The sequence below is a fragment of the Rhinolophus sinicus genome, linkage group LG06 (assembly GCF_036562045.2).
Source record: "Rhinolophus sinicus isolate RSC01 linkage group LG06, ASM3656204v1, whole genome shotgun sequence".
In the NCBI taxonomy this organism is placed as follows: Eukaryota; Metazoa; Chordata; class Mammalia; order Chiroptera; family Rhinolophidae; genus Rhinolophus; species Rhinolophus sinicus.
The window spans coordinates 9,773,254-9,799,208 of NC_133756.1; the positions used below are offsets into that span (position 1 = coordinate 9,773,254).

At 55.8% G+C, this 25,955-nt stretch overlaps 1 protein-coding gene across 4 annotated transcripts; it reads right to left on the reverse strand.

Moving 5' to 3' along the window:
- Positions 1-1,120: 1,120 nt before the first annotated feature.
- On the reverse strand, positions 1,121-24,590 carry COL8A2 (collagen type VIII alpha 2 chain). 4 transcript variants are annotated; one of them, XM_019726524.2, is made up of 5 exons: positions 24,419-24,553; positions 23,769-23,868; positions 16,845-16,889; positions 6,015-6,220; positions 1,121-5,397 (listed from the first exon to the last, which is right to left on the reverse strand). In XM_019726524.2, exons 4-5 carry the CDS (start codon positions 6,202-6,204, stop codon positions 3,479-3,481), a joined length of 2,109 nt encoding a protein of 702 aa, XP_019582083.2. In that variant the 5' UTR covers positions 6,205-6,220; positions 16,845-16,889; positions 23,769-23,868; positions 24,419-24,553; the 3' UTR covers positions 1,121-3,478. The 4 variants fall into 4 exon arrangements, with proteins under 4 accessions (XP_019582083.2, XP_019582084.2, XP_074190494.1 ...); XM_019726525.2 differs by lacking the exon at positions 23,769-23,868 and having other exon boundaries at positions 24,419-24,590; XM_074334393.1 differs by lacking the exon at positions 16,845-16,889.
- Positions 24,591-25,955: the final 1,365 nt, after the last annotated feature.

Genomic DNA, 25,955 nt, shown 5'->3' on the forward strand with positions numbered 1-25,955 from the left:
GAAGTCTGGCTGTGCCCAGAGAGAGTGGCAGTGCCCTGAGAGCCCTGGCTGAATCCACGCAGTCTGGCTGTGTCCAGAGAGAGTGGCAGTGCCCTGAGAGACCCTGGCTGTACCGGGGAAAACTAGTGGTACCCTAAGAAGCCCAGGAAGTCTGGCTGTGCCTAGAAGCACTGGTGGTGCCCTGAGAGACCCTAGCTGTATCCGGGAAGACTAGTGTTACCCTAAGAAGCCCAGGAAGTCTGGCTGTGCCCAGTAGTACTGGTGGTGCCCTGAGAAACCCTGGCTATGCCCAGGATATTGCATTCACCTCCAGGCTCCTCACACAGGGCCCCTCGCAGAAGATGCTTGTCGCGTAGATTGTGAGGCGAGAGCCTGTAGGTGTGTAGTGTGGGGACAGAGCCCCAGAAAGCAGTTTCCAGGCTCTCGGCCTCACATAGAAAGCTGCTGGCTCAGGTAGTAAATGGCCATCAACTGTGATTGGATGGCCATCAGCTGTGGCTACTTGGCCGTCAGCTGTAACCAGTGAGCCATTGGCCACTAATATAACTGCTGTGGCTATGCTAGCAGCAAAATGGGGGCTAGCAAGAAGATGGCGGCTGGGCTGGCAAGCATGGATTGCAGTTAGCATGGCGGGTTGCGGACAGTGTGGATCCAGCCTTCAGTGAGACTATAGTGCCGCCAGCGAGAATATAGTAGTATGACTCCCCTACCTATGGCTCTGTGGGTGTTCCTTTTGAGCCTGGCCACATCCTGCATTCTTATGTGGGGAGCGGGACCAGAGACCCCGCAGGCCGCCCTGCATGACTCCCCGCACGACATCCACCACCCCTGAGAGCTTGCAGGAATGTTCCAGAGAAGCTCGATCCGTCCCCCTCAGCTCCAGCCACTGCCTTATTTTGCTTTCTTAAAATGCCTCTTGGCATTTACCTGGTGCAGAGCTTCAGCAGCTCAGGAGCACTGAGCGGTTCTGATGGAGTGGTGACAGAGCCCATGGCTGGGCAGCTGGGAAGGGACACGTGCTCCCTGAGGGCCCAGAGAGAGAGCCCCAGCAAGCTCCCTGGGTGCCCTGTGAAAGCCAACAGATGGTGAGCCCTCTGCATCAATGCCAGTCTCAGCCCGGTGCTGTTTTACACAACAGGTTTTATTGAAGCTGTCAGTACAGTCAACGCTGTTGTTTTTCTTTTCAAAAAGAAGTCCAGTTTTCTTTGATTCCCAAGTGCATTTTTCCCGAATCTTCTGTGACACAGGGCACGTAACAGGTATGTAGAGAACTAAGCTTCTTATACCAGGTTAGAGATGAAATTACTAATGGAAAACATTTAAACCTTAATCTTTAAAAAAAAAAAAATGAATCGGAATATAAAAATGCACAAAGTAATGTAGTTTTCATTGTTAAAACCTGACATCATTTATCAAAGCTAGTCAGTTAAGTGGACACTTGGAACTAAAATCCCATAAACATTTCAGAAGCACCAACCACCCCTCCCAAAGGCTTCAGGAGTGACGTTTAGCAGAAGCTCAGTTCTGTGAATTAGCTTTTTTTTTTTTTTTTTTGGCTCCCCCATATCCTCCTTGGTCTCCTGGGTTCCCATTGGGAGCTGATGAATTTCTGCCCATTAGAACCCCTCCCCAACAGGTCAGACGGTGGTGGCTTTGACCCAGGAAGGAGGCTAAGCAAAGAGCCCACCAAGTATGGTTTGAGACTCCTTAGCTATCTTGGTTGTTGGGGAGTAGGAAATCCACCGTGAACCCCAGCCTAGACCTGTTCTTACAGTGTCACTTGGGCAGATTTGAGTTTTTTTTTCTCCTTTTGAAAGTTAACGTGAGCAGTGAAAGGGTCTGCTTTGTTGGGAGAAGTTGGTGGGGAGGAGGACTGACGGAGGGGCCTGAGGGGACTGCAGCTCAGCCAGTCAGAAGTCAGCCTCACCCTCCATTTTCAACATGGACGGTCTGGCAGGGCCAGAATTGGAGCAGCGCAACCAGGTCACATTGACTGACCCAGGCTCACACTTGATCCAGGGAGGTGGGCTGGCTTGGGGAGGGCCGAAGGAGAGGCCCCACCCCTGGAGAGTGGCTATTCTTGCATGAGTAAGAGTGTTCATCCCCACCCCCAGCATTAATTTCAGCTTTATCCATTCAGCTTGAACCAGGGGCTGAGAGGATGGGAGGAGGACCCTGCCTGTTTTCCTGCAGGGGAGCTCTGGGGAAAATTGCAGAAACATCCAGAGCCAACTCATTCCAAAGGGGCCTGTTGGCACCCTTTTTCCCAGAGCCTTAGCCTCCTGGGCCCTAATCCTGCTTAGAACAGGAAATTGGAACCAGAGTTGGGAGGAAAGGAAGCCCCGTCCCCCGCCCCCCCTCCCCCGGATTAACCCCTCTAGTAGATACACATACCCACCATATGTTTCTTATTAAGGAAAAGCAGGCAGAGCATTCATCCCCGAGCTTGTGTGCACCTTGTTCTGAGGGCCAACAAGAGGCTCTGCCTTGGGGATACTTGGGTTGGGGGAGGCAAGGATCCCTTACAATTTTGTAGGAGAAAATCAGCCCTCCCCGCAGGTGAAAGGAGAGAAAGGGAGAAATACTCCTGTTCACTGGTAATTGACTCTGTCTCATGCGTTCCTGGGCGGCTGCCCTCATGCTAAACAGAGTCAGAGCTGGTTGGGGGCAGCCTGGGAGACGAAGATGTATGTGAAGACCTGTCATCTTGCCCCCGCTCCATGCCCCTATCCCTCACAAACCACCGTTCCCCATGGCTGTGGCTGGAACCATGAAGAGGGAGCTTGCAGAAGGGGCCATACACCTGTACCTGCCATGGACAGGCCTGATGCCACAGCATTGCCCCTGGGGCTGCTGTCTGGGCAGGGTGTCCACACTGGCCACCTCAATGGTCCCCCTCCTCTCCCTTTCCCCTGGAGGGAAATGAACTCTTCAGGGGACCCACCATCATATGCTGGCGGTCCCAAGGGAGCTGGAAAAGCCCCAGCCAAAAATGGAAGGAAGCTATGCCCCATTCCTTGAGCAGGTGCCATCTGGGAGCCAGGAGAAAGGGCAGGGCTTGGGAATATGTTCCCCCAGGGGAATGGATGGGTGTGCTCAGTCCCCTTTCAGCTCTGACTCATGGAGAAACAGCGTCTTTCACCACCCAGTAGAGCCCAGGATTCACAAGAGGGCAGGGGTCTCCGACAGCTGGGCCGAGTGTCCTGGGGCCCTGCCTGCAGGCCAGGCAGGGCAGGAATGGGGGCACAACCCCAATACCGCACAGACACTTGGGGGAGAGGAACTTAAGCCAGCCTCTTCCGGAAACAACCTCAGCCTGCATGGAGGGAGAAACCAAGTCAGTCTCCTCGGGCCAAGGACAAGACCATGGCCGCTTCTGTTCAGCCTTTGGTTTTTTCTTTAAATGCAGGTTCTTCATAACTGAGAAGGTCTCTCTACCACTAAAGAGGAAGAGGCCAGGGCAGAAAGGCCCCACGGGTTATGTAGGGCAGAGCAAGAACCCTGAAAAGGAGGAGTGGATGTACTCAGTGGAGTAGAGGCCGTTGGCCTGGTCCGAGGGCATCTGCACCCAGACCTGGTCATTGGGCCGCAGCTGGAGCACGGCCCCGCCAGACGCCTGGTCCAGGTAGCCTTTCTTGTACTCATCGTAGGTGTAGGTGGCTGGCACGTTGTTCTTATACAGGGCCACCCACACATTGGTGCCCTTGACATGCACGTGGTAAGCAAAGTAGTAGACCCCACCCACAGGGCAGGTGAAGATGCCGGTGGCAGGGTTGTAGCCGCTGTGGCCATTGTAGAGAGTCCGGTCAAATTTCACAGGCATGCCGGAGGCGGGGAAAGGCGAGGTGAGCACGGCGGTGAAGGCAGGTGTGGCGTGAGCAGATAGCTCGCCCAGCCCAAACTGCGGCTTGCCGCCCTTGCCCAGTACAGCACCCTCCACGCCGCCATTGGGCAGGTGCAGGCCGGCGATGCCAGTCTCATCGAAGGCCCCAGGGGCACCAGGGGGGCCAGGAGGCCCCGGAGGCCCAGGAGGGCCGGTGAGTCCTGGGGAACCAGGGATCCCAGGAGGCCCTGTAGGCCCAGCCACACCGGGTTCCCCCACTTTCCCCTCTCCAGGGGGCCCTGGCAGACCTGGTTCACCCTTCAGGCCTGGCAAACCTTGAGGCCCAATAGGGCCGGCTGGGCCCTGCAGTCCAGGGATTCCTGAGGGCCCCCTCAGGCCAGGCTGCCCAGGGAGCCCCAAGTCACCCTTCTGTCCCAGAGCTCCTGCCACCCCTGGTCCCCCAGGGCGGCCCGTGAAACCCTGCTCACCCTTGGGCCCAGCCGGTCCAGGGGGTCCATGGGCCCCTGGAAGACCCCTCTCTCCTGGGAGCCCAGGCTTCCCAGCCAGGCCACTAGGCCCCTGGTCACCTCGAATGCCAGGCACTCCTGGGGGTCCCCCAGGCCCTACCTCCCCCTTAGGCCCAGGAGACCCACGTCTTCCAGGGAGCCCTGCAGACCCTGGAAGTCCAGGGGGGCCCCCAAGGCCCTGTGGGCCCTGCTCCCCTGGCTCCCCATCTTCACCTGGCTCGCCTCTGTCCCCCAAGAGCCCTGGGATCCCAGCTGGGCCCCTGTCCCCCTTGGGGCCTGGAAGTCCTGGCATCCCATAGCCAGTGGGGCCTATGAGGCCAGGGGGGCCCCGGGCCCCTGGTTCCCCTTTGGCCCCTGCTGGGCCCTGTAGTCCTGGCACCCCTGCAGACCCTGGGATACCCACACCATCTACCCCAGGGGGCCCTTTTGGGCCCAATGCCCCTGGCTCCCCCCTGGGTCCTGGCACTCCGGGAGGCCCAGACTCACCCTTATCTCCAGGGGCCCCAGGAAGCCCATCCAAACCTGGTTTGCCCAAGCCAGCTGGACCAGGGAGGCCAGGGGGTCCCGGGGCACCTCCCTGCCCTGGGGCCCCAGGCAGCCCTGGCTGGCCCACCCCATTATCCCCCTTGAGGCCTCGATCACCCGGTGGCCCAGGCACCCCCTGAGGCCCTGGCTCCCCCCCAAATCCTGGGGGCCCTGGCACCCCCTGTGGGCCTGGTTTCCCAGGGACAGCAATTCCTGAGGGCCCAGGGAGGCCAGGGGGCCCTGGAGGGCCCCGGAGGCCCTGGTCCCCTCGTATCCCTGGCTCCCCACGAAGCCCCGGCTGCCCTGGTGGTCCAGCCTTGCCCGGGAGCCCTGGGGGACCAGCCTTGCCCATCCGGGAGAAGCCAGGGGGGCCGGCAGGGCCAGGCTGCCCATGTAGCCCTGGCTTTCCAGTGCCTGGTTTTCCTGGGAAGCCAGGAGGGCCAGGGGGCCCCCGCGGTCCAGGTTTCCCAGGGGGTCCGGGCTCTCCTTTCAGATCCATCGGCAGCAGTGGTAGAGGCATTTCTGAGAGAAATAGAAAGAGAAGGGACAGTCAGGGCACGGACAGTGGGCACAAAGGACACATCTACCCACTCCCCACACCAGCATGGAGTGCATGGCAAGAAGATAACGCTCTTCTTATATCTGTTCATGAAGACTACACCCCGCTATTCCCCTCCCGGCTCTCGTGGAAGATGGAGTTCAAAGTGGTCCAGTGGCCATCTTGGGGGCTTCAGGATGTCCTCACCCAGGGCTCCTAGCATTGAACGTAGCCAAGCCTGGGCCATGCCCAAGAGCTTGGGGTGCCTCTCATCCCTGCAAGACCTCAGGTAGAATGGCCGCCAGGTGGCGCCAGCAGCCCTCCGTAGAGCCAGGACAGCCCGCCCCACAACTTCCCCTCAGACCTTCCTAGCCGTCCCCTGCCCCAATAAAGGCCTCCGCTGCCAGCCAGCTGGACCCTCTTCCGGACCCCGGGGGTGGCAGGCTCTGGACCAGCATCAGGAAGAAAGCGGAGATGGGAAGATCTTTGGTGGTGATTGAGGGCCTGTGACCTGAGGGCCTCAGAGGAGCCGGTGGAGGTCGGAAAGTAGGGAGCTGGGGCTCAGGAGGCGTCCGCGGCGCTGGGGGCAGGGGGTGCTCACCCAGGTACTGGCCCTTGCCCTCGCGGAAGGGCGGCCCCACGGGTCCTTTGTGCATGGGTTGCACGTACTTCACCGGCGCGTAGCCCGCTGCCCCGCCGGCACCGCCGCAGGTGGCCGCCCGCGGCCCGCACCCCAGCAACAGCAGCAGCAGAAGAGGCGGCACAGACAGGGGCGTCAGAGCCCCCCGCATGGCGTCCGCGGGCGTGCTGCAGGGAGGAACCAAGAGGGGCTTTCAAGCCAGCCCCTGGGTCCAGGGACTCACAAAAAGATCAGAAGTTAGATATGATTCACAAGCAATTCCCAAAGCCTCCGAGTCCGCAGAAGTTACTACCTACACCTCTCCCAACCCTGTCCATGGCTCTCCATCCCCAGTGCCGTCTCTTGGCCCCCTCGCCTGAACAACTGGCTCCCGCAGACAGTCACTCTGTAGCCAGACACCCTCCCAGAGCCCTTGGCAGCCCCTGCTCAACACCCTTTGATGGTAACACCCACTACTATTTGCTGGGCTGGCGCTCTGCCAGGCACTGGGCTAAGCCCCCTAGAGACAGGAACTCACCGATTCCCCCAGCACCTTAACAAGGTGTTACTCTTGTCATCCCACTTTCCAGATGACAAAATTAAAGCACAGGTCTCTTGGAAGCAGAACTGGGATGAACCTCAGATCTGTCTGACTTTACATTATGTTGGTGCCCTTCTGGGGCTCCCCTCTGCCTTCAGGATCAGGTCCATGGGCCTAGCATGGCATCCAAGCCTTTCCCCCACCCCCAAGACGGGAATTTTAATTTTTACTGATGAGCCATGATTTCCTACTGAACACATAAGAGAAAACATTGTAGAAATGTTACATATTCTAACATTTAAACTGTAAACTTGCAGAATCACCTTGATCAATATACAAAGCTTCAGTTTCTGGGAAAATAATGTTTTATTTCAACAGTATTCTTCTCATAAGCAAAACAGCTCCTGAAAATAGGGGGTTTATGAATAAAATTTTATAAAGCTTCCTGTGTGCAAAAGAAATTGACTCTACCACATCAACTGCACCCAACTAAAAATCCAAAACATAAAGGCTGAAAGGACCCGAATAGAACCACATCCTAATGAAGTTCCCAAAGATCTACAAACGGAACAATGGAACTACTCTCTACCACTGACGCAGTACACTGGGGAGGTGAGTGGGAAATCATGGCCTCATAACAACACAGGATGGACTTATTCTTAAATAGGTAGCAACACATATATCCATATCATCCCTATGACAGACAGCGATACCAATGTATACATGTCCTTTAAGTGAGAAATTCAAAAATCACCTAGGAAATATCTGTTTTCCTGGGTTACAATAATTGAAATGAAAATGACAGTATTTTACGGGAATGATGCAATGTGGCACTCTTTCCATGAGACACATGAAAACAACTCATTGGCTAGAAAGTTTTGAAATAAACCTACTCTCACTGATAGATACTTAATTTAAAAAGTATACTTACAGCTTAGTTTCCTGAATAAAATAGGATATCAAGGCATTTTAAACTGATGCCTGTATCTCCAGCCCTGTCACCTACCATGCCTTTCTCTGCCTCTCCCCTCCCCCAGACCTCTGCCCCAGTATTGCAGAACCCCTTATGGCTCCCATACACCAGGCAGCCTCACACCTCTGGGCCTTTACACCTGCTGGTTCTCTGCCTGCAATGTTCTTCCCCTCTTCTACTCACCCTTCAAGGCCGAGGGAAGCTGTCATCCCTTCCTCCATAAAATTAACCCCTCACTCCTTTTTGTCCCAACCTATCCCTGTCACAGCATGTAGCTCAGCTGTAAGAACAAGACCTGGGTGGGGAGAAGCACAGGCTCTAGATTGGGCCAGCCAGCCTGAGTCCTCCACTCACCAGCTGGGGAAACTTGGGCAAGAGGTTTCCACTCTGTGAATGTTTCCTTATCTATGAAATGGGATAACATGTCCACACAAAATAGAGTACGTGAATGTTCACAGCAGCATTATTCATAACAGCCATAAAGTAGAAATAACACAGATGTGCATCAACTGACGAATGGGTAAAGTGTGGTACATCCATACAGTGGAATATTATGCAGCCATGAAAAGAAATCAAGTACTGGTAAATGCTACACTACAGGTGAATCTTCAAAATATTATTCATGTGGGGCGGCTAATTGGCTCAGTTGGTTAGAGCATGAGCTCTGAACAACAGGGTTGCTGGTTCAATTCCCACATGGGCCAGTGAGCTGCGCCCTCCACAACTAGATTGAAGGACAACAACTTGGAGCTGATGGGCCCTGGAGAAACACACTGTTCCCAAATGTTCCCCCCAAAAAAATTTTTTAAATTAAATTAAAAAAACAAAAGAACATTATTCATGTAAGTAAAGAAGCCAGTCACAAAATCATATTATATGATTCCATTAATATGAATTGTCCAGAAGAGGACACTTCATAGAGACAGAAAGTAGATTAGTGTTTGCCTAGGGCTGGGGGGAGGGGGCAATGGAGAGTGACTGCTAAGAGGAACAGGGTTTCAATTAGGGGTGATGAAAAATATTCTAAAATTGATTGTGATCATTGCACAACTCTATCAATACATTTTTAAAAACCATTGAATTGTACACTTTAAACGGGCCAATTGTATAATATGTAAACCATATCTCAATAAAGATTTTTTTTTCAAATACATGGTGATGAAAAGAGAACTGATTCTGGGTGGTGAACACACAATGAGATATATAGATGATGTATTACAGAATTGTACACCTGAACTCTATGTAACTTTACTAACAATTGACAGTCACCTCAATAAACTTTAATTAAAAAATAAATAAATAAAATAAAGTAATACATGCCCGCCCCCCAAAAAAAACCTTTTTTTCTTTAAACTGGGCTAACAACCTGCTTCTCGGGGCTGCTGTGATGATTAGCGATATTGTGTCTGCCTCACAGCGAACACTATCAATATTTTAATGGGGGATTGTTTGGCATTTTATACAACCAAGTCCCACTTGCCCTCAGATTTCTGCTCTGGGCTCTCCTCACCCCACCCACCTCACCCCATCCACAGGTCTCTCGACCCCTGTGCCTGGCCTCCAGACGGGTTTCGGGGAGGGTTGTGCACACAGGGGAAGCACATGGGGAGCAGAGCCCTCTCCGGTGCTGGGCTGAATCTGGAGCTGCAGTTCCATGGTCCCCTAAACTCAGTATCATGCAGTTCGGCAAGAATGGATGCAGGGCTCTGGAGCAGGTCGGAGAAGCTGCCAACGCAGCTCTGGCGTTCAAATCCCAACTCTGCCATCAACTTGTTCTACAGCCTTGGGCAGGTCACTCAACCTCCCTGAGCCTCAGCCTAATAGTAATGCCTACCACTTATGGGGTTCCCCCTGTGCCAGGCACAAACTCAGGGCCTCGCAGGCTTCATTTCACAGAACGCTCTCAATGACCCCGCCGAGGCTCATGCATTTATTTTCCTCATTTTATAGACGTTGAAATGGAAGCTTAGACTGAAGGCTCTTGCCCAGGACACATGACCGGGAAGTGTGAGAGCTGAGGCCGCATCCAGAGCCTGCCCTCAGCACAGGCCTCCTGCTCTAAATGTCACATGATTGGTGCCAAGACTCACGAGGCGGCACCTGACAGGCCTGGTCCGCGGGTCCTGCTGATGGAGGCTCTGGCCAGGCACTGCCCGAACATTTCACGTCCTATCGTCATTCAGCCCTGGGAAGTCTGTTAGCTCTATTTTAGAGACGAGGAAACCAGGGTGCGGTCAGAACCTAAACCCAGGCAGCCTGACCCTTGAGCCCGAGCCCCTAACCACCACACCATCCCCCCCTCCCTGGGCAGGACAAGGGCCCCCCTGCACTGGCCACCTGAGCTGGGGGGCCATGTTCACACATGCATGTGGCCGCAGTATTCCGCCTGCTGCGTGGCAGGGTGCAGGGGAGCAGGTGGAGGAGGTAGAGGATGCAGCAGGAAGCACGGGGAGGGGAGAGCCATTCTGGACTGACTGGCCAGATGCCAAGGCCATGGCACCACCACAGGAGGACTGAGGACAACCCTGGCTCTGGGGACCTAAGTCAAGGCCTCCCTCAGGGTGGGGGTGCTGAAGGGGAAAGGCAGCCTTGGGCTCAGCTGGGAACACAGGCAGGCAGGATGCCAATGGAAGAGCCCCAGGTCTAGTCAGGAGCTAGGGCAGGGCCCCCCAGTGAGCTCCCCAGCTTTCATTCCTCCTCGGTAATGCAGGTCTCCCTGCCCCACACCCGGTGGTTCCCTGAACTTGCCACATCCCAGCACTTCCTGCACCATGTTCCCTCCTCTGAGGTGGGACAGGTCGGCTGCTGGACCCCAGAGCAGGTGCTTCCCCTGGAGTGTGGACTGTCTGCGGGAGAATGACAGCTCACACCTGCTGAGCACACAGACCGCCCATCAGGCACCCACCCAGGTGCTTTATGTTCAATGATTTAATTCCCACCAGGTCCTCGGGAGAGAGGAGCTGTTGTGATTCCTCCTGTTCAAGAGGAAGGAGCCTGAGGCTCGGAGAAGTACAGTCATGTGCCTGCCCACTGGCTGGAGCGGGAGCCAGAATTTGAACAGAAGGCTGTTAGGAACCTGAGCTCTTAACCACTGTGACATCCTGCCGTGGGGAGTGGGAGTGGGGGCGGGGGGAGAGAACAGCCAGAGAGCAAAAGCCAGACTGAGAGGGAGAAGCAAACCGAGAAAGAGTCTTACAGCTCCAAGCCGCCTGTGGGTTTGAGGGGGGAAAGATTACTCCAGCTTTTAGAGGTGAGGCTGGCATGTGCCGGACTGGTGGAGGCGGGGAGTGGGCGGTGGAAGTGAGTGCATGGCCGAGAGAAGGGGTGTTCGGAGCCTGTTCCAGGGACTATAAAGACAAATGATGCCCTAGAACGGTACAACGCAGCAGCCCAGGGGGGACACACTGCTCTCCAAACCCAGCCGCCATCAGAGTCAAGGGTGCCTGGGCCCCTCTGAGCCCCCCTGCCTCCTTCTCACTGTCACTCTCCCCCACACACACCCCCAGGCTCCCTGAGGCTCTGTCCTTTGCTCATTCGGTTCCCTCAGCTGCCTCCCCACTGCCTACCTCTTACTTATTCCTGGGCTTGGGGAAGCCTCTTGGATGCCTCCTGGGCTCCACTGACGCTTGCACGTCCCCATCTCAGCTTATTTCTCTTTTTGGCTCTTCTACTCTCTCTACCCGCCACATTCCCCCCACTCCGTGCCCAGCACAGGACTTGGCTGGTAAACAGTAATGCTCAATAAATGTCTGATGAGCTCAATTCACCGTCACATTTCAAGATCATGCCAATAAGTCACTCAGCCCTTTCCTCAGACTTAGCACAGAAACACGTCACTCCACCCTGACAGCTTCCTCCCCAGGCCAAAGGGAAGGAGGTGGGCTCATCCACATGGCCTCAATCAAAGAATTTCAGCTAAGAACTGCCTGCCCAGGAAACAGAGGTACAAAGGGAAGAAGGATTCATTCCCTTACTCCTTGTTCTCCCCGAGGTCCGGGCAGGACTCTAAGGCTCAAGCCCAGCTCTGCTGTGTGACCTTGGGCGAGCCATCACCCTCTCTGGGTGACCTCTTAGGAAGGAAGGCAGGAGCCAGGGCAGCTGGGAAGGGGCTGGGTTGGCAGGGGCACAAGCTGGGGTGCACAAGGAGACGCTGATTCAGGGGATTGAGCGGTGGCGGCAGCAGGGTGGACGCGGTGTTTGGACAGCTGCAAGTCCTTAACGGGGATTTCCCCCCTTTTCAACAAATCCCCGTAAAACAGCATTTTGTCCAAGTCAGCGTTTTGTGGCAGCCTGGGCCTCTTCCCAGGGCAGCAAAAGAGGCTGGCTGGGAGTAGGTAGTGCTCTGGGGGTCTTTCAGACCAAAGAAGGGTGGGGGGATGGGCCCCAGCAGGAAGAAGTGGCATGATTGCAGACCCCCTCCCATCATGGCTTTGGGAGGGGAAGGGGCATCAGTTAACAGTGACCCCTCCCCACCAGTCACCTCTCAAAGGGTCCTGTCCCAGGGGTGACCAGCAGAGGGGGCCCAGGTGATCCTGTGGAATTTAAAGACCTGCCCACTCCCCGTCCCATTTCCCAGATGAGCTATCAGAGGTCCAGATAAAAAGGGGGGCCTGAGGGAGGGGGCACCCAATGGACCCTGCAGGAGTGTGGGTGGTGTGGCCCTGGCAGCCCCCCTCCAGGGTGGGTAGATGGATCACGGCCTTGCGCAGGCTCCATCGGCTCCAAGCCCCCCACCCCAGACGGGTGGCGGTAGCTGAGGGAGCGGTGGGGAGTGCTCAGGCAGCCCCAGGGCCTGGCCAAACCACAGGTATGTTATGAGACGCTTCCTGTTGTGGAGACATTTCTGCGGGATCGGCTGCCCTGCTTGCTCCCCGGGTGCCTCCTGTCTCCCCACTCTCCCAGCCTCACTCTCTACTCTCTCCCTTGGTCTCTGGCCCTGACTCATTTCTCTCTCTGTCTCTGTTTCTCTCTCTCTCCAGCCCTGTCTCTGTCATCTCAACAGGTGAGCAGCATTTCTTGCTGAGCCCTCCCTATCATGGGACCCCTTAAGGCCCCCCTAGGTCCCAGCAGCACCTGGACTCCCATTCCTGCACCGCTACTTACCAGCTGGGTGATCTTGGGCAAATGAATTAACCTCTCTGAACCTCCGTGTCCTCATCTGTGAAAGGATTACCTGAGATGCTCTGAGCCATCAGTTCCCTGGGGTGTGCTTCCCTGCTTTGCCACCCTGATGGCCTGGAAGTTGTCCCCTCTGGCCAACCTCAATTCCTCCTGCTGCAAAGTAACATCCGCCCTTAAAAAACTCAGGTGACTTGCTGCCAAAGGCCAGGACCTCGTGAAAGTTTCCTAAAGTCAATTTTCTGGCCTCCTAGGCCTTTCCACTGACTGCTCTTGAGATGAAACTGACCAGGGGGTCCCACAGCCTGCTCAGAACTAAGATGGAGCTTGGAGGGGAGCAGAGGAGCTACCCTCCTTACCACTGGGTATGACGCCCACCCCCAGCTGCCCAGCCGGGCAGCTCCAGATTCTCCAGGGTTCCTGAGCCTCTACCCCCCCACACCTCTCTCCCAGCTTGTGGAAACTGGGGAGCCCTCTCCTGTCCTCCTTTCCTGAGTTTCAGATGAAGGGGGTCTCCTACTCAAGGCCCAGACTTCCTCAGGGGCATCTCACTGTGTGTGGATGCCTCCCCCACCCACCCAGTCTCCATCCCAGCCATCCCATGTCCACACAGGCCTAAGCCCACTTCCAGCCAGCCTTCTCTCTCCAGTCCTTCTCAGCCAAGCCTCCCCCCACTCGCTGTTCACTCCCCATCCTCTCATTGCCTTCTCTCTAGCACTAGTTCGCCCTGTGACCCTTCCTCCCTAGAAAGGCTCCTCCTCCGATTCCTCTCTGCTCCCTTCTTCTGCCCACTCTGCAGACCCAGGCTTGCCCCAAGTCACTGGCTCAGGACTCATCGCTTCTTTCTGGATGTTTCTCCTGCGATTTTCCGCTCTCACCAACCCATCACCAAGGACTCCCACATCTGCCTCCAGCTACTACCTCTCTCCTGAGCCCCAAACACTTGTGTTCAATTATGAGCTGGGCGTTTTCTCCTCGCTTGCCCTCATATACCTCCACTCAAAGTGCTGTCATTACCTTCTCCCCCATTGCTTGCTTTTCCCCCATTCCTAGGGCCCCAGGCCAGAAATCTGGACATCACTTCTGACCCTTCCTCCCTTACAGGGCAGTAAAGAATTTCTCTCGTCTATGAAATGCCTCAGCACAATTTGAAAAGGCAACACCCCCCCCTTACAGCTAACTCAGGCCCTACTCACTGCCTTTCTTGGGTGCCATTGTACAGTAGCCAACCTGCACAACTGTACATGACAGCCCCGTTCCTTTACCTCAAACCCACAATCCAATCGTGTGGACTCAGACTCCTCTACTTTTCTCACTTCTGTTCCTTCCCCATAGTCTTTGCCTTAATATAGACCTTGTACTCTCCCAACACAGAACCCAGAGCCTGACATATCCCAGCCACTCAGTAAAGGTCTGTTAAATTAAATTGCTAAATCCTCGCCTGGATTATCATAATAGCCTCTCTCCCATCCCTCACTCTCAGCTTCTATTATCCTCAATACCTCCTATAAATACTGCAATAATGCTTCTCAAACCTCACTGTGTATCAGGTAGTGTTTTAAAACGCAGGTTCTTAAGCCTCTGCAGGGATCCTGACTCAGCAGGTGTGGTGTAGGGCCCAACATCTGCGTCTCTAACAAGCTCCAGGTGAGGCTGCTGCTGCCTGTCTGTGGACCACACTTTGGCACAGCTCTGCCCATGACCCTCCCCTCCTCTGGATTCTCCAGTGGCTCCCTAGTACCAATATGATACACTCCATGTTATTCTCATGTGGTTTCCTGGAGGAGGATGCATACATTAGACTCGGCAGAATGCGGACCAATGAAGATGGGTGGGTAGCGAGGGTGGAGAGATTGATGGCGAGCCCCACGAAGCCCTGAGTCATGACTGGGGGTGGCACACTGTCTAAACTGTGTACGGGAGAGGCTGCAGATCAGCTCCTTGTGGGAGCCACGTGGTTGTGTGCCACGCCCATCTGTGTCCCTTCCTTTGCGTCTCTGTGCCACTAAATCCAGGTCCTCACCTGCTTGTGTATCGCAGGCATCTCTTGGTGTGTCTCTCCTCCTGTCTCTGTGTCACTATCCCATGTGTCTGTGCGTCTCTCTGACCCTATGTACCTTTCTCTGTCCTCTCCTATATCCTGTACCAAGATCCCTGTCTGAGTTCCAGGTTCTGTAAACCTCTAGCTGTTGGTCACTTGATGGAACCCTCCAGAAGATCAGCATTCAGGCCCTTGACACACATGCTAACTTCAGGTCTGTGTCTGACCCCACTGAACAATCCCTGAGCAGCCCCACAAGGTCTGCGTGGGGTCTTGTGGGGTCCAGTGCCCTTGAGCTGAGTTCTCTGTCCTACAGGGTCAATACGAGACTCTGACTCCCTCACTGAAATGTGCAGGTGTGAAGATTGCTCCAAAGCCAAAGAGCCGCCTGGAATTTGGGAGTTGGGGGGTGAGGGGGTGGCAGGCTGGAGCACGGCTGCCTGGGGGCCGCCTCATCATCCAAGCAGATGGCAAGACCATCGTGCTGGCCCTGACCGTCATGCTGCCCCGACCCCAAGACTCTCCACACCCTCACCCTTGCAGGTTAGGCTCCCAGACCCTGCGGGACCTCAATTTGGGAAGCAGCACTGGAAGGAGGCTTGAAGGACAGGTCAGAGTTCAACGGGCCCTGAGGGGCAGGTGATGGTGGAATATACCAAACTGAGAGCAGAGCAAACATCAGGGCAAGGCTGCTTCTGGAGGGGTGTTCAAGAGGCAGAGAACCTGTGGTTTGGAACTTGAGAGAGACACATAGGCTGGAGATAAAAATAGGGCTTCACTGACAGGGTTGCTGTGCCTGGATGAGGGCCATGGACTCATCCTTGGAGAAAACACCCTCATTTAGGGGGTGAGAGGAGCCCACTGCACCCCTGAGCCCCAGCACCCTGATATCCAGACTCCCCAAACTTCTCAATGTTTCCCTGTACCCACCTGCCTGCCTCCACCTGCATAATCTCCTCTGCCTGATTGCCCTTTCTATCTCTCTCCTCCAGGCAAACATGTTGTTCCTCATTGAAGACCCAGCTCAAATGCCTCCTCTTCCATGCAGCCTTCCCAGTCTCCCTCAGGCAGAACACTTCTTCCTCCTAGGCAACTCTCACCCCACCCTCACTCATCCCTGACTAGGGCTTGGCACACAGTAGGTGCTCAATACAGTCTGCAGCCCAAGAGTTCCAGCTCCAGGCCTCTGACCACCCATCTCCACCTCCAGCCAAGCTCACAGGGTGGCCTCTCATAGAACCCCTTTTTCTTTGTGGCTCTTCCAGAGTCCTCGGCTCTGGGCTGGAGGGAGCTGGGGCTGAACCTCCTCCCAGCAGGCAACTGGATCCACCTCCCAGGCCCCCAGTCTCTGCCCATCTTTGAGACTAGACACCCTATTACTCCACTGGGGAGGAGCATCGTGGGGCAACTAAGTGTCCAGGGAGGCAGGAATAGCCAGGCAGGGGGCAGATGACCCAGATGAGGTCCAGCAGTGGGCAGCACCCAGGATAACAATGTATCCTCAGGCAGGTGCCAGGAGACTGGCCCTTTCCCACCTGGGGTTCAGGCCTCAGCTGGTGCCATCATTCTCACTTCCCAGCAAAGGCCTTGAGCTTCTGACCAGGACTGGACATTGAAGGGTCCCCCCAGACCCAGGCACCCCCAGGCCTCAGGCCAGGCCAGGCGGGGCCTCCTCGCTGCCAATCCCTCGCCTTCTGGTTCACATTTGCAGCCTTTTCCAGAGCGCCACCCGCCGCCCGCTGCCTCCCCACGCCTGCCAAGATTCCTGGGCCTTCGTGGCTTCCCCGCGCGGTGGCGGCAGCAGCAGGCGGCAGGAGGGGCTGGGCTGGGCAGGGAAGGGGCCCGGCAGGAGCACAGCCAGGCCACTGCACCAGGGCAGGCCAAGCAAACATGAACCCACGCCAAGGAGCCAGGGCGAAATAGTTCACAAATGAGAAAAAGCTGCTTCCGACTTGGGCCGGGATTTTAAAGCCCAGGCCGCAGGGATCTGAGGTCACCTGCAAGAGGGGCTGCCTGCTGGACATCCTGGACCTGGGAGGGCCTTCTGCTGCAGCAGGAAGGGGCAAGGTTAGATAGCAGCCAGCAATGGGCTCATCCAGCTCGGGACGTCAAAGAACCATGCCCCCAGATCTATCTTACCTTTTAAGTGAGAGGGGCCTCTGAAGGTCCCAGCAGAGGCAAAGCCTGAGAATGAAAGAGAGAAACAATGAGGAAGACGCCAGGAGCCCAGGAAGCCTCCTTCCCTAACTTCCAGCCACCCCAGTGCCTGCCACAGGCTTCTTACCAAGAGTGCCTGCTGGAACATCGGCCTTAACCTCAACCTCTCTTCTCAGGAAGCCACGATGTGACTCCCTACATTCATTGCATGCACACTTAGGCATGTCCACAGGGTGCCTGGCCCTGAGTTCATGGAGTTCCTTCTGTTCTAGGGCCCAGGCTGAGGAAGCCCGTTCTGTGTGCCAGGGTACATACGAAAGAAGTCCCCACTATATATCAGGCCCTGGGCTGGGGTGGCCCCCACTATAGGCTAGAGTTCCTGCCTGGGGAAGCTCCTACTGTGTGGGGGACCCTAAGCTGGGCCTTGAGACGCAAAAGTGGTCCAGCCCCAGGCCCTGCCCTGCCCTGAATTAGCTGGAGGCATCAAACAAGTAGCCACCATACAATTGGCAAAAATCTCTGGGCTGTGGGAACACAGAGAAGGGAGCATTGCCTCCCCTTTGAGTTTCCCCAGAAGGCTGCATGGAGATGGATCCTGAAGGGTGAATGGGAGACTGAAAGGCAGACAAAGTTAAGAAAAGAAATTTCTAGCAGTAGGAAGCTGCTTGGCAAATTCAGGGGAGATCCAGAAGTGCTGTGGGGTTGAGAGGACAAGCAGGAGCTGAGAAAGCCGGGCAACCTAGTAAGGAGCCTTGAATGTCGGCCATGCTTACGTTTCTCTGGAAGGCAATGGGGAGCCATGGAAGGTTGTTGAGTGGGGAGGTGATGTGGTCAGAGCCCTGAATGACAAGGTCACTACTTCTGCCTCAATCAACCATGATGCCAGGCTGTCATAAGCCCTAGTCCAACTCACAGGGGAACTGGGGCTATAGTCCAAGTCCAAGCGTGACTCTTAGGTCGATGGGGAGGGGACATCCAGCCAGCCCACCTGGCAGGGAGGCCTACTGGCCGCGTCACTCTCTCCCCCAGCTGCTTGCTCGCCTCTGCCCACTCCCATGGAAACTCTGACATCCCAGCCCTGTCTTTCACTGAACAAGCAGCCAGATGCCGAAGCCAGCGGCTCCTAGGCCTTCTTTCCAACTCAGCTGAGCCCTGCCTCCATCCCCCCACTCTGAACACCATGACCCCAGGGGTGGGACATGAGGCTACTCTCTGAGGGGCCAGCCTGGCTGATGGAGACTGGGTGGAAAATACCCAATTCAACCCCAGCCTCTCTGAGCCCAGCCCCCACCCCCACCACAAGGCTTGGGGAGGGGAAGTGAGTTCTATTGGATCTGAGTTTTGAAGGATGAACATGGATTTAACTGGGTGGTGATGGGGAAAGGCCATCAGTCCAGGCAATAGCATGAGTGAGGGTAAGGAGGTGTGAAGGCCAGGGATGGACATAAAAAATAAACAAACAAATGAACTAACTAAACATAACATTTATTGTGCATCTACTAGGTGCCACACATTGTTCCGAGCTCTTTGCATGGATTATCTCATTTAATCCTCACAACAATCCAGTAAAGTAGGTACTTTGTCTTCCCTTTTTACAGATGGGAAACCAAGGGATTGAGAGGTTAAGTAACTGGCCCAATGTCACACAGCTCATGAGTGGTGGAGCCTGCTTTTGAACTTAGGCTGTTGGCTCCAAAGCTTGGGCTCTTAACCTCTCCACCATACAGGTGATCTGAGATGAGAAGGGCTGGTCAGCTGGAGAAATGCCTTGAATATCAGGATGAGAGACCCAGGCCCAGCCTAAAGCTGGCTCTCCATCCCCGCCACCCATGTTAGCCCTTAATAATAATGGTCTCTAAATCCCAAGTACATTTTATGCACCAGACATAGCACTAGGGGCAAACAGGGCATTATTTGACCAAACTCTCCCATAACCATGTACGGCAGGAATTGCTGTCCTGTTTTTCTGACGGGGAGCACTGAAGCCCAGAGAGGTGATGTCCATTCTCCAAGGTCACAGGGCTAGAAGCACAGGGGCCAGATCTGAACTTTGGAGCTTTCCCAGCCCGCCAAAATGGCCAAACCGCGTACCCTTGGGCTTCCTGGAGACCCAGCTACAGGTCTTTCTCCCTACTTCTCCTCCACCCCCACTTGTGCTGCCACAACCCAGATGGCAACATGGACCGGCAAAGCCTGGACAGAGAGTGGGCAGCTCCTATCAGGGGCCTCAAGGGCCCACTCCGGTTGACTAAATCTCCCTCGCTCCTACAAAATAGGAAGCTGGGGCTGGTGGGTGTGCCAGGGCAGTGCCTGTGTCAAATTCAATGGGACTCTGTTCTTAACCTCCACCCCAGCTGCCTTTCCTAATCTCCTCCTGGAGCCCCTCCCCTGGCGACATCTCCTCCTTGCACAGAGCCCGCCGCCAGCTAAATCCCAGGCCAGATGTGGGTGGAACCGTATGTACCCCCCACCCCCCACCAGCTTCTAACAGCTGCAGGGCTCTGAAGGAGGCTGGCCAGCACCCTAGGCCACTTCCTCATCCCAACTTCCCAAACTGAGGTGCTGATGACCATGAGGCAGATAGTCAGCCTCTCCCAGAGACGGGCTCATGGAAAACGTCCCCACTTTCTGAGTCCCTACCACGAACAGACCCTGGGCTGAGTCTTGCTTAAAAAATCAGGATGGATTAAAAGTCCAGCTTCAAGCATTCTATTCACATGACCTTACTCGTCAGTGCCTCAGCTTCTTCGTCAGTAAAATGGGAACAATTCATAAAGCGTTTGTGAGGATTGAACAAGTTAACTTCATGTAGCAGACGTCAAGCAGTGCTTGGCAGAGAGGAACATTTAATAAATGTTCACTATTATATTATTAGAATCATCATTACCATGACAACCCCCTAAAAGCCCTGTGATGTTAGCTTATAAAACCTATTTTACAAGTGAAGAAACTGAGGCTCAGAGAGCAGTCCCTTGCCCAAGTTCGCCCAGCTAGCCAGCCAGTGGTGGACGGCCCCAGAGTTTAGACCAAAGCTGTGAGTCCAGAGATGATGACAGCCTCACGGCTCCCAGGAGCTGAGGCAAAGTGTGTCTGGGGGTGGGAATGGGGGTCCTCCACACCCCCTCAGCCCCTCCTGCCTGACCCCCAGGGGCTCTCTCACCCAAGCCCCTGCTGCTGCTGCAGGAGGGGACTCTGCATTCCTGGCTAAGCAGTTGGATTTGCTGTGCTCCAGGAACTATGAAAAGAATGTTCGCCACGAGCTGAGCCATGGTCGCCTGTCAGAGGGAGCATGTCCTGGAGGGCCCACGCAGAGCTGCATGGCGGCCAGCAGCCGCCACAGTGGGAGGGAAGGAAGCAAGGCAGAAAACTTCTGGGTAGTGAGGGCTGTGGATGTTGGATAGGGTGTAGATACCAAAGAGTCGGCCTCCTGGGACCTTTCAGGAGGAGAAATGACCCCTCCACTTCACAGTCTACCTTGCTCTAAGGAGAGCCAGGGCATTACTGGCCCATTTTACAGATGGGATTATAGAGAACCACAGGTGAACTCACCTGAGGTCACACAGCAGCCAATGGCAGAATTGAGACAAGAGACCAGGACCCCTTCCTCCCAGAGGCTGCCCTCCCTCATAGGGCCACAGAGCATTCTTAGACACTAGAAAACACCATCCTCACTGTTCTGGGCTCTCTCTGGGCCTGGCTTTCTCATGCCTGCTATTCCCCCATGTTCCTCACCCCCCAAAAAGCACGTTGTGCTATGAAAATGCCTGGCACACTGCACATGCTCAACACTTCAGTATCCGTTCCTTTCCCCCATCAAACCAAGCCCTGGAGAGGGCAGTGGCCCGGGGGGGTCAGTGGGAAGCACATGAGCTGTGCCTGCTCACAGACCTGGGAATGAACCCCGGCTTGGCACTCAGCAAGGTGACACTTGACCTCGCAGAGCCTCCACTTCCCTCTCTTAAATGGGCCACTAATCCCTGCCTTACAGCACTGTTGCACGGATTAAATGAGATGTGTTAACATAAGACCTGGCATAAAATAGGTGCCCAAGAAGCTCTTATTGTTCCCCTCCCCCAAGGGGACAGAAAGAAGATTTGAAATTAGAGAACTTCAGGTGACAAGGTTCCCTCCACCCCAGGTCCCTGATGGGGCCCTACTCAGGGGACAGCCTCTGGGAGGAAGGGACCCTGAGCCCAGGGTCATGGCCTCGGGTCTCAATCCTGCCCCTGGCTACTGAGTGACCTCAGGCAAGTCCCTCTCTGAGTCTCCATCGCCCACCCACACCAGCATGGCTCCCCCACTAACCCTCTGCACCCCCTTCTTCTGCCCGCTAAGAGCCAGGAACCAGCCTATCCCAGGTTGCATGGGGATAGTCACCTCCCAACTCAAAGCTTCCCAAGAATCTGAATGGAAGCAGGGCCAGGTCCTCCCCAGTCCCTTTCTAGAATCTAATCAGAGGGGTGTAACAGACACCGATCAGAAGTCAGGATGAAAGTTCCAGGTATCCTGGGATCACTTCTTACTTCTCTGCAGGCAAAGACAACCCTGGAGACAAGTATTAGCATTCCCATTTGATAGATGGGGAAGCTGAGTTACAGAGATGGGAAATCCCTTACCAGGGTTACATGCAAAGTAACCCAGGCCTGACTCCCAAGGCCCGCTCTTTCCTTCACTGCATGCACTGCTTTCACCCACGAGCTGCTGTCCACACCCCACCATCTTGTAAATGCCCACAAAACAGAGTAGGTCTGGGATTCCCTACCTGGGAGTGACCTCCCTGGCTGGTGTCTGGGCACTCATGTGTAACATGTAGCCTCATATACCCACTTGGGCTTCTGTACATACCCCAGGCCTCCCACACACTACCCCCAACTCATGGCCACACTCAACCTCCAGACCCATGCCATCTCAGCACACTGGACCCCAGGGCCCAAACCCATATCTCCCCTTCACCTGCCTCTTCTAGGGACAGGCCACAGACACCTAGTGCAAAGCTCCTGGCCTTCCCTCTCCTCACCCCCCAACAAATCAGTCACTGAGGCCTGTCAAATCTCTCCTCTTACTCTTCTCCATCTATTTCTTCCTCTCATCCCCATGGCAACCACTTACCTCAGCTCCCAGCACCTTTCTCCTCAAACTCTGCCCAGCCTCCTCAGTCATCTCTTGCCTATAAGATCCCCCTTTGTCCTTGACCCCCAGAAAAACCAGAGTGATAGCCACATTGCATCACTCTGCAGCTCATACCCTTTCTCTGGACAAGGCCCTTGGAAATCTGACCTCAAAGTAGTTGTCAGTCCTTCCCACTCACTCCCGCACTGCGTGAGCCAGACTCACTGTCCCATGAGAGAACTCTGCAGCTTCCCACCTCCACACCTTTGCACGTGCTATTCCCTCTGACTGGAATGATCCTCCCCGTCACCCTTTCTGCCACCTGCACCTGTCAAAGTTCTCATTTCTCCTTGAACGCCCTAGCCAGATGCTGCCTCCCCTGACTGCCCCCCCTCACACCCTTTGGCCTGCATGGTGCACCTCTTCAGGCACCCTGAGACACAGCTGCGCCCCATGTGAGAGGTCGCTGTGCCTCTCTGGTTCTTCCACCCCTACTCTGCAAGTGCCTCGGGCCATAAATGGGACCAGTTCATCTGAGGCCCACTTTTCTACAAGGGAAGCTCCATGCCTGCCACTGGGGGGCTGGACTGGGGGCAGCAGGGCAGACCTGTGGTCTGGCTCAGACCTGAGGCAGGGGTGGTAACGGAAGGTCCTCGGGCTGACAGCCATTTGATATCTTTCCGCCTCTCTCTTGCTAGCAGACACATTCCCTTCCATTTTTTCTTTCCCCTCCATCTGAGCCAAAGAGTGGAAACATTCATTTTCACTGTGATGGACAAAGTGAAACTGGAGAGAGAGGCCCTGGTGAGTGTGTCTGAGTGTGAGTATGAGTGTGAGTGTTTTCCTGTCTGAAATGTCTGGCTGGGCCATATGGGGCCTGTCATGTGTGTATAGGAGTTCGGATGTGTGCACGTGTGTGCACATGACCTGTCATTGTTTCAGCATGTGGTGGTGTGTGTTTCAATAGAACACGTTCATGTGTGTGATTGTGTGTGACTGTCAGTGGGAGGGAGTGTAACAGTGTGAGTATGCCTGTGGTGTGTCCTCATTAGTGTTTGGGGGTGATTATGTGTCCAAGGGTCTATGGGTGTTCACCAGCCCAGCAGGAGGCCACTGGGGGCATCTATACCCTCATAGGACCCTCCAACCCCCCACAGTGCCTTCTCAGACCCTCACTTCCTCCCCGGGGCTCTAAAATGGGCTCCCTGAGGGGCCCCATCTGCTCAGAGCAGTGAGGGCCAGTCCCCAGAAAGGGATCCCAGGCTGCCTGCCCCTCCCCATCTCAATCCCACGGCCCCCAGACTTTCCAAATGCTCATGGCAGCTCCTGGGAAGCTACCTTCGCTAAGGGCACTCCGAGGGCCACCAGACAAGCCACAGGCTTGAGACACTAAGGCAGGCAGGTGGAAGGATGTGTGGGTGGCCAGGGTCCCCTGAGGGAGGTCAGTGGCATTTCTGTGTCAGGAACCTAGCACGTTCTCACACACACTGAGGGTCTCACACACTTACTGACACACACATTAAGAACATACTGGCAGCCGTCGCTGTCACCCTCACCCCCACAAGTGCACACACTGAGGGGCTTGCACACAGCAACACACATACACACAACAAGCAAACTCAGAGGGCCTGCCTTTACCGGGCTCGCAATTCCTGGGCTCCTCCGGCTGAACAGTGTTTCTCTGCCCCAGGTACTCCTGGGGTTACTGTGTCTCCAGCCCCAAGACAGATACACTGAGGAAGCTGTTTTGGGGCCCTCAGCCCCCAGTCCCTGTGGGCCAGGCAACAGTCCCCTTACCCCTGCAAGTCTCAGTCCTGATCTGGGGGGAGGTGCTGAGCCTCTGGCGGGGACATTCCACAGAACCTCAGTCTCCAGTTTGGGGGTGCTGCCAGGACACCTAGAATAGGAGGGATGTCGGGGCAGAAGCAGAAAAACGAAGAAACTGGAAGGTGGCCAGCAAACCAGCCTTGGCAAAGGGAGAGGGAGGGGAGGGAGAGAGCTGAAGGGCTTCCCTGCCTGGGGCTAGAGGGGTCTCTAAGTCCCCCCACTCCTTCCTCTCTCCTCCATCACCTTGCAAAGGAAGCTTTGTCATTCCCATTTCACAGGTGGGAAGGGACACTCCAGGAGGCAAAGTGACATCGTCAGGGAGTCCACGGGGGACTGTCTGATGATGGAGCCCCTATTCTGGGAGAGGGAGGAGGGGGCTTGATCTAGGCTTCAGCCTGGGCAGCTCTGGCGGGTGTTGGGGGTGATCAGGGGCAGGGAACGGGATGGGCTCCCCCATCCTACTGCCGACCCCTGGCCGGGGTCCCCTTCCCTGCCCCACCCTGAGTCGGAGGAGGCCCTGGCCCAGATGTCCGGGACAGTTTTAGGGGATGCCTGGGCCGGGTCCTGCCCTCAGAGTACCCCACAAGACCCTGCAGCCGCGCCAGTCTCTCCGCCTTTACCTGCAGGCCAGTCGCCTGGCTCCGCTCCCAGCCCTCGAGGGCCGCCCGGGGCGCGCGGGCTCCGCGGAGGGGGCTTCGGCGGCTCGGGCACTTCGTCGGGGTCCGCGCCTGCGGGTCTCTGCGTCGCTCTGCCGGCCGCCCTCGCGGTTGCCGGAGTGGGCGGGCGGGGGGGTGGCAGGGGCGGCGGGAGGGGCGCGGCGGGGCGGGGCCTCCACCCTCCTCTTTCCACAGCCCCGGCCAAAGCCCGCGCCCCGCCCGGCCCGCGCGCGCCCGGCCCAGCCTGGACGTCGGCCTCCCTCCCCAGGACCCACTCTGAGACACCCCCACAACCCCACAACCCCCCACATCCCAGACTGGGGCATCTCGTCCCCCAGTCATCCTCACGCCCCCCTGCCCTCAAGGGCTACCGTCTATGGGGACGCAGACCCGGCCGCTGAGAAGGAGGGCATCGGGTTTTCATTGCGGGGAAAGGGCAGCACAGGGGTTGTGGCCCATAAATGAGTAGACCCGGAAGGCTTCCTGCAAATGGTGACCTCGGCTAAGGGAGATGGACGTACAGGGGAAGAGTGAGGCGGGGTGGTTGTGATCTGCAGATTGGGGTTCAGGGAGGTGAGCCTGTGTGCTCAGAGGCAGGCCGTGCTGAAGCTCGTTACACTTCACCTGCAGGGAAATGGGAGCCACAGAAGACTCTGGAGCAGCACGCTGATGTGGTCAGAGCTGTGCTTTCAGAAGAGCTTTCTGACTCCTACGTAGAGGAAAGTAGAGGTAGGGGCGTGGGTGAGGAGGCTGCTGGAATGATCCTGACGGGTCCACTAAGGTGGACAGTGGGGGTTAGAGGGAAAGGTCAAGTGTGAGGGGAGCTAAGGAGGTGGACTAGACAGGATTTGGATGTGGGGGTGAGGGGCCTGGAAAGGGAGGTATGGAGGACAGCACCCAGTTTCTGGTTAGGCAATGCGGAAGTGGTGACCCAGGAGAAGGAGGCTGGTCATATGCATTTAGTTGGACGTGCCAGTGGGACTCCCATGTATGCACAAGGGAGGTGAGATTTCTGGGCTAGAAATTAGGAGTCCATGGTGTACAGATGATGACTGATGCCACAGGGGTGATGCCCAGGGAAGCAGTGCAGGGAGAAGAGGAAGCCCAGGCCAAGACGTGGGAAATATCAACATTCAAAGGGCATGCGGAGGAAGAGGGTCAGCATCCGAGACCGAGAAGGTGAAGAAGGCAAAGGCAGAGTGTTTCTAGAAGGCCAGGGAGGCCTCCAGGGTAAGGTGTCACAGAAGAGTGTCCTTTGAGACTGATAATTAGGGGTTGGTGGTTGAGGTGGGAGGCAGAGAAAGGGGCAGAAGCCAGGCTGCAGGGACCGAAGAAGCAGCCACAGGCGCTGACACAAGGCATCGAGTGCAGTGGGGGAGCCTAGAGGAACTGAGGCCAGGAGAAGGGTAGTTGTGTGTGTGTGTGTGTGTGTGTGTGTGTGTGTGTGTGTGTGTGTGTTCTAAATGGGAAAGAGCCAAGCCCTCAACAGGTCTAGAAAAGG

What these genes read in the sequence shown, in the direction of transcription:
- COL8A2 (XM_019726525.2), bottom strand. Translation starts at nt 6,204, where the DNA reads ATGCGGGGGGCTCTGACGCCCCTGTCTGTGCCGCCTCTTCTGCTGCTG. An exon ending in GGGCAAGGGCCAGTACCTGG is followed by an intron (nt 5,398 to 6,014) that starts GTGAGCACCCCC and finishes TATTTCTCTCAG; the next exon opens with AAATGCCTCTACCACTGCTG.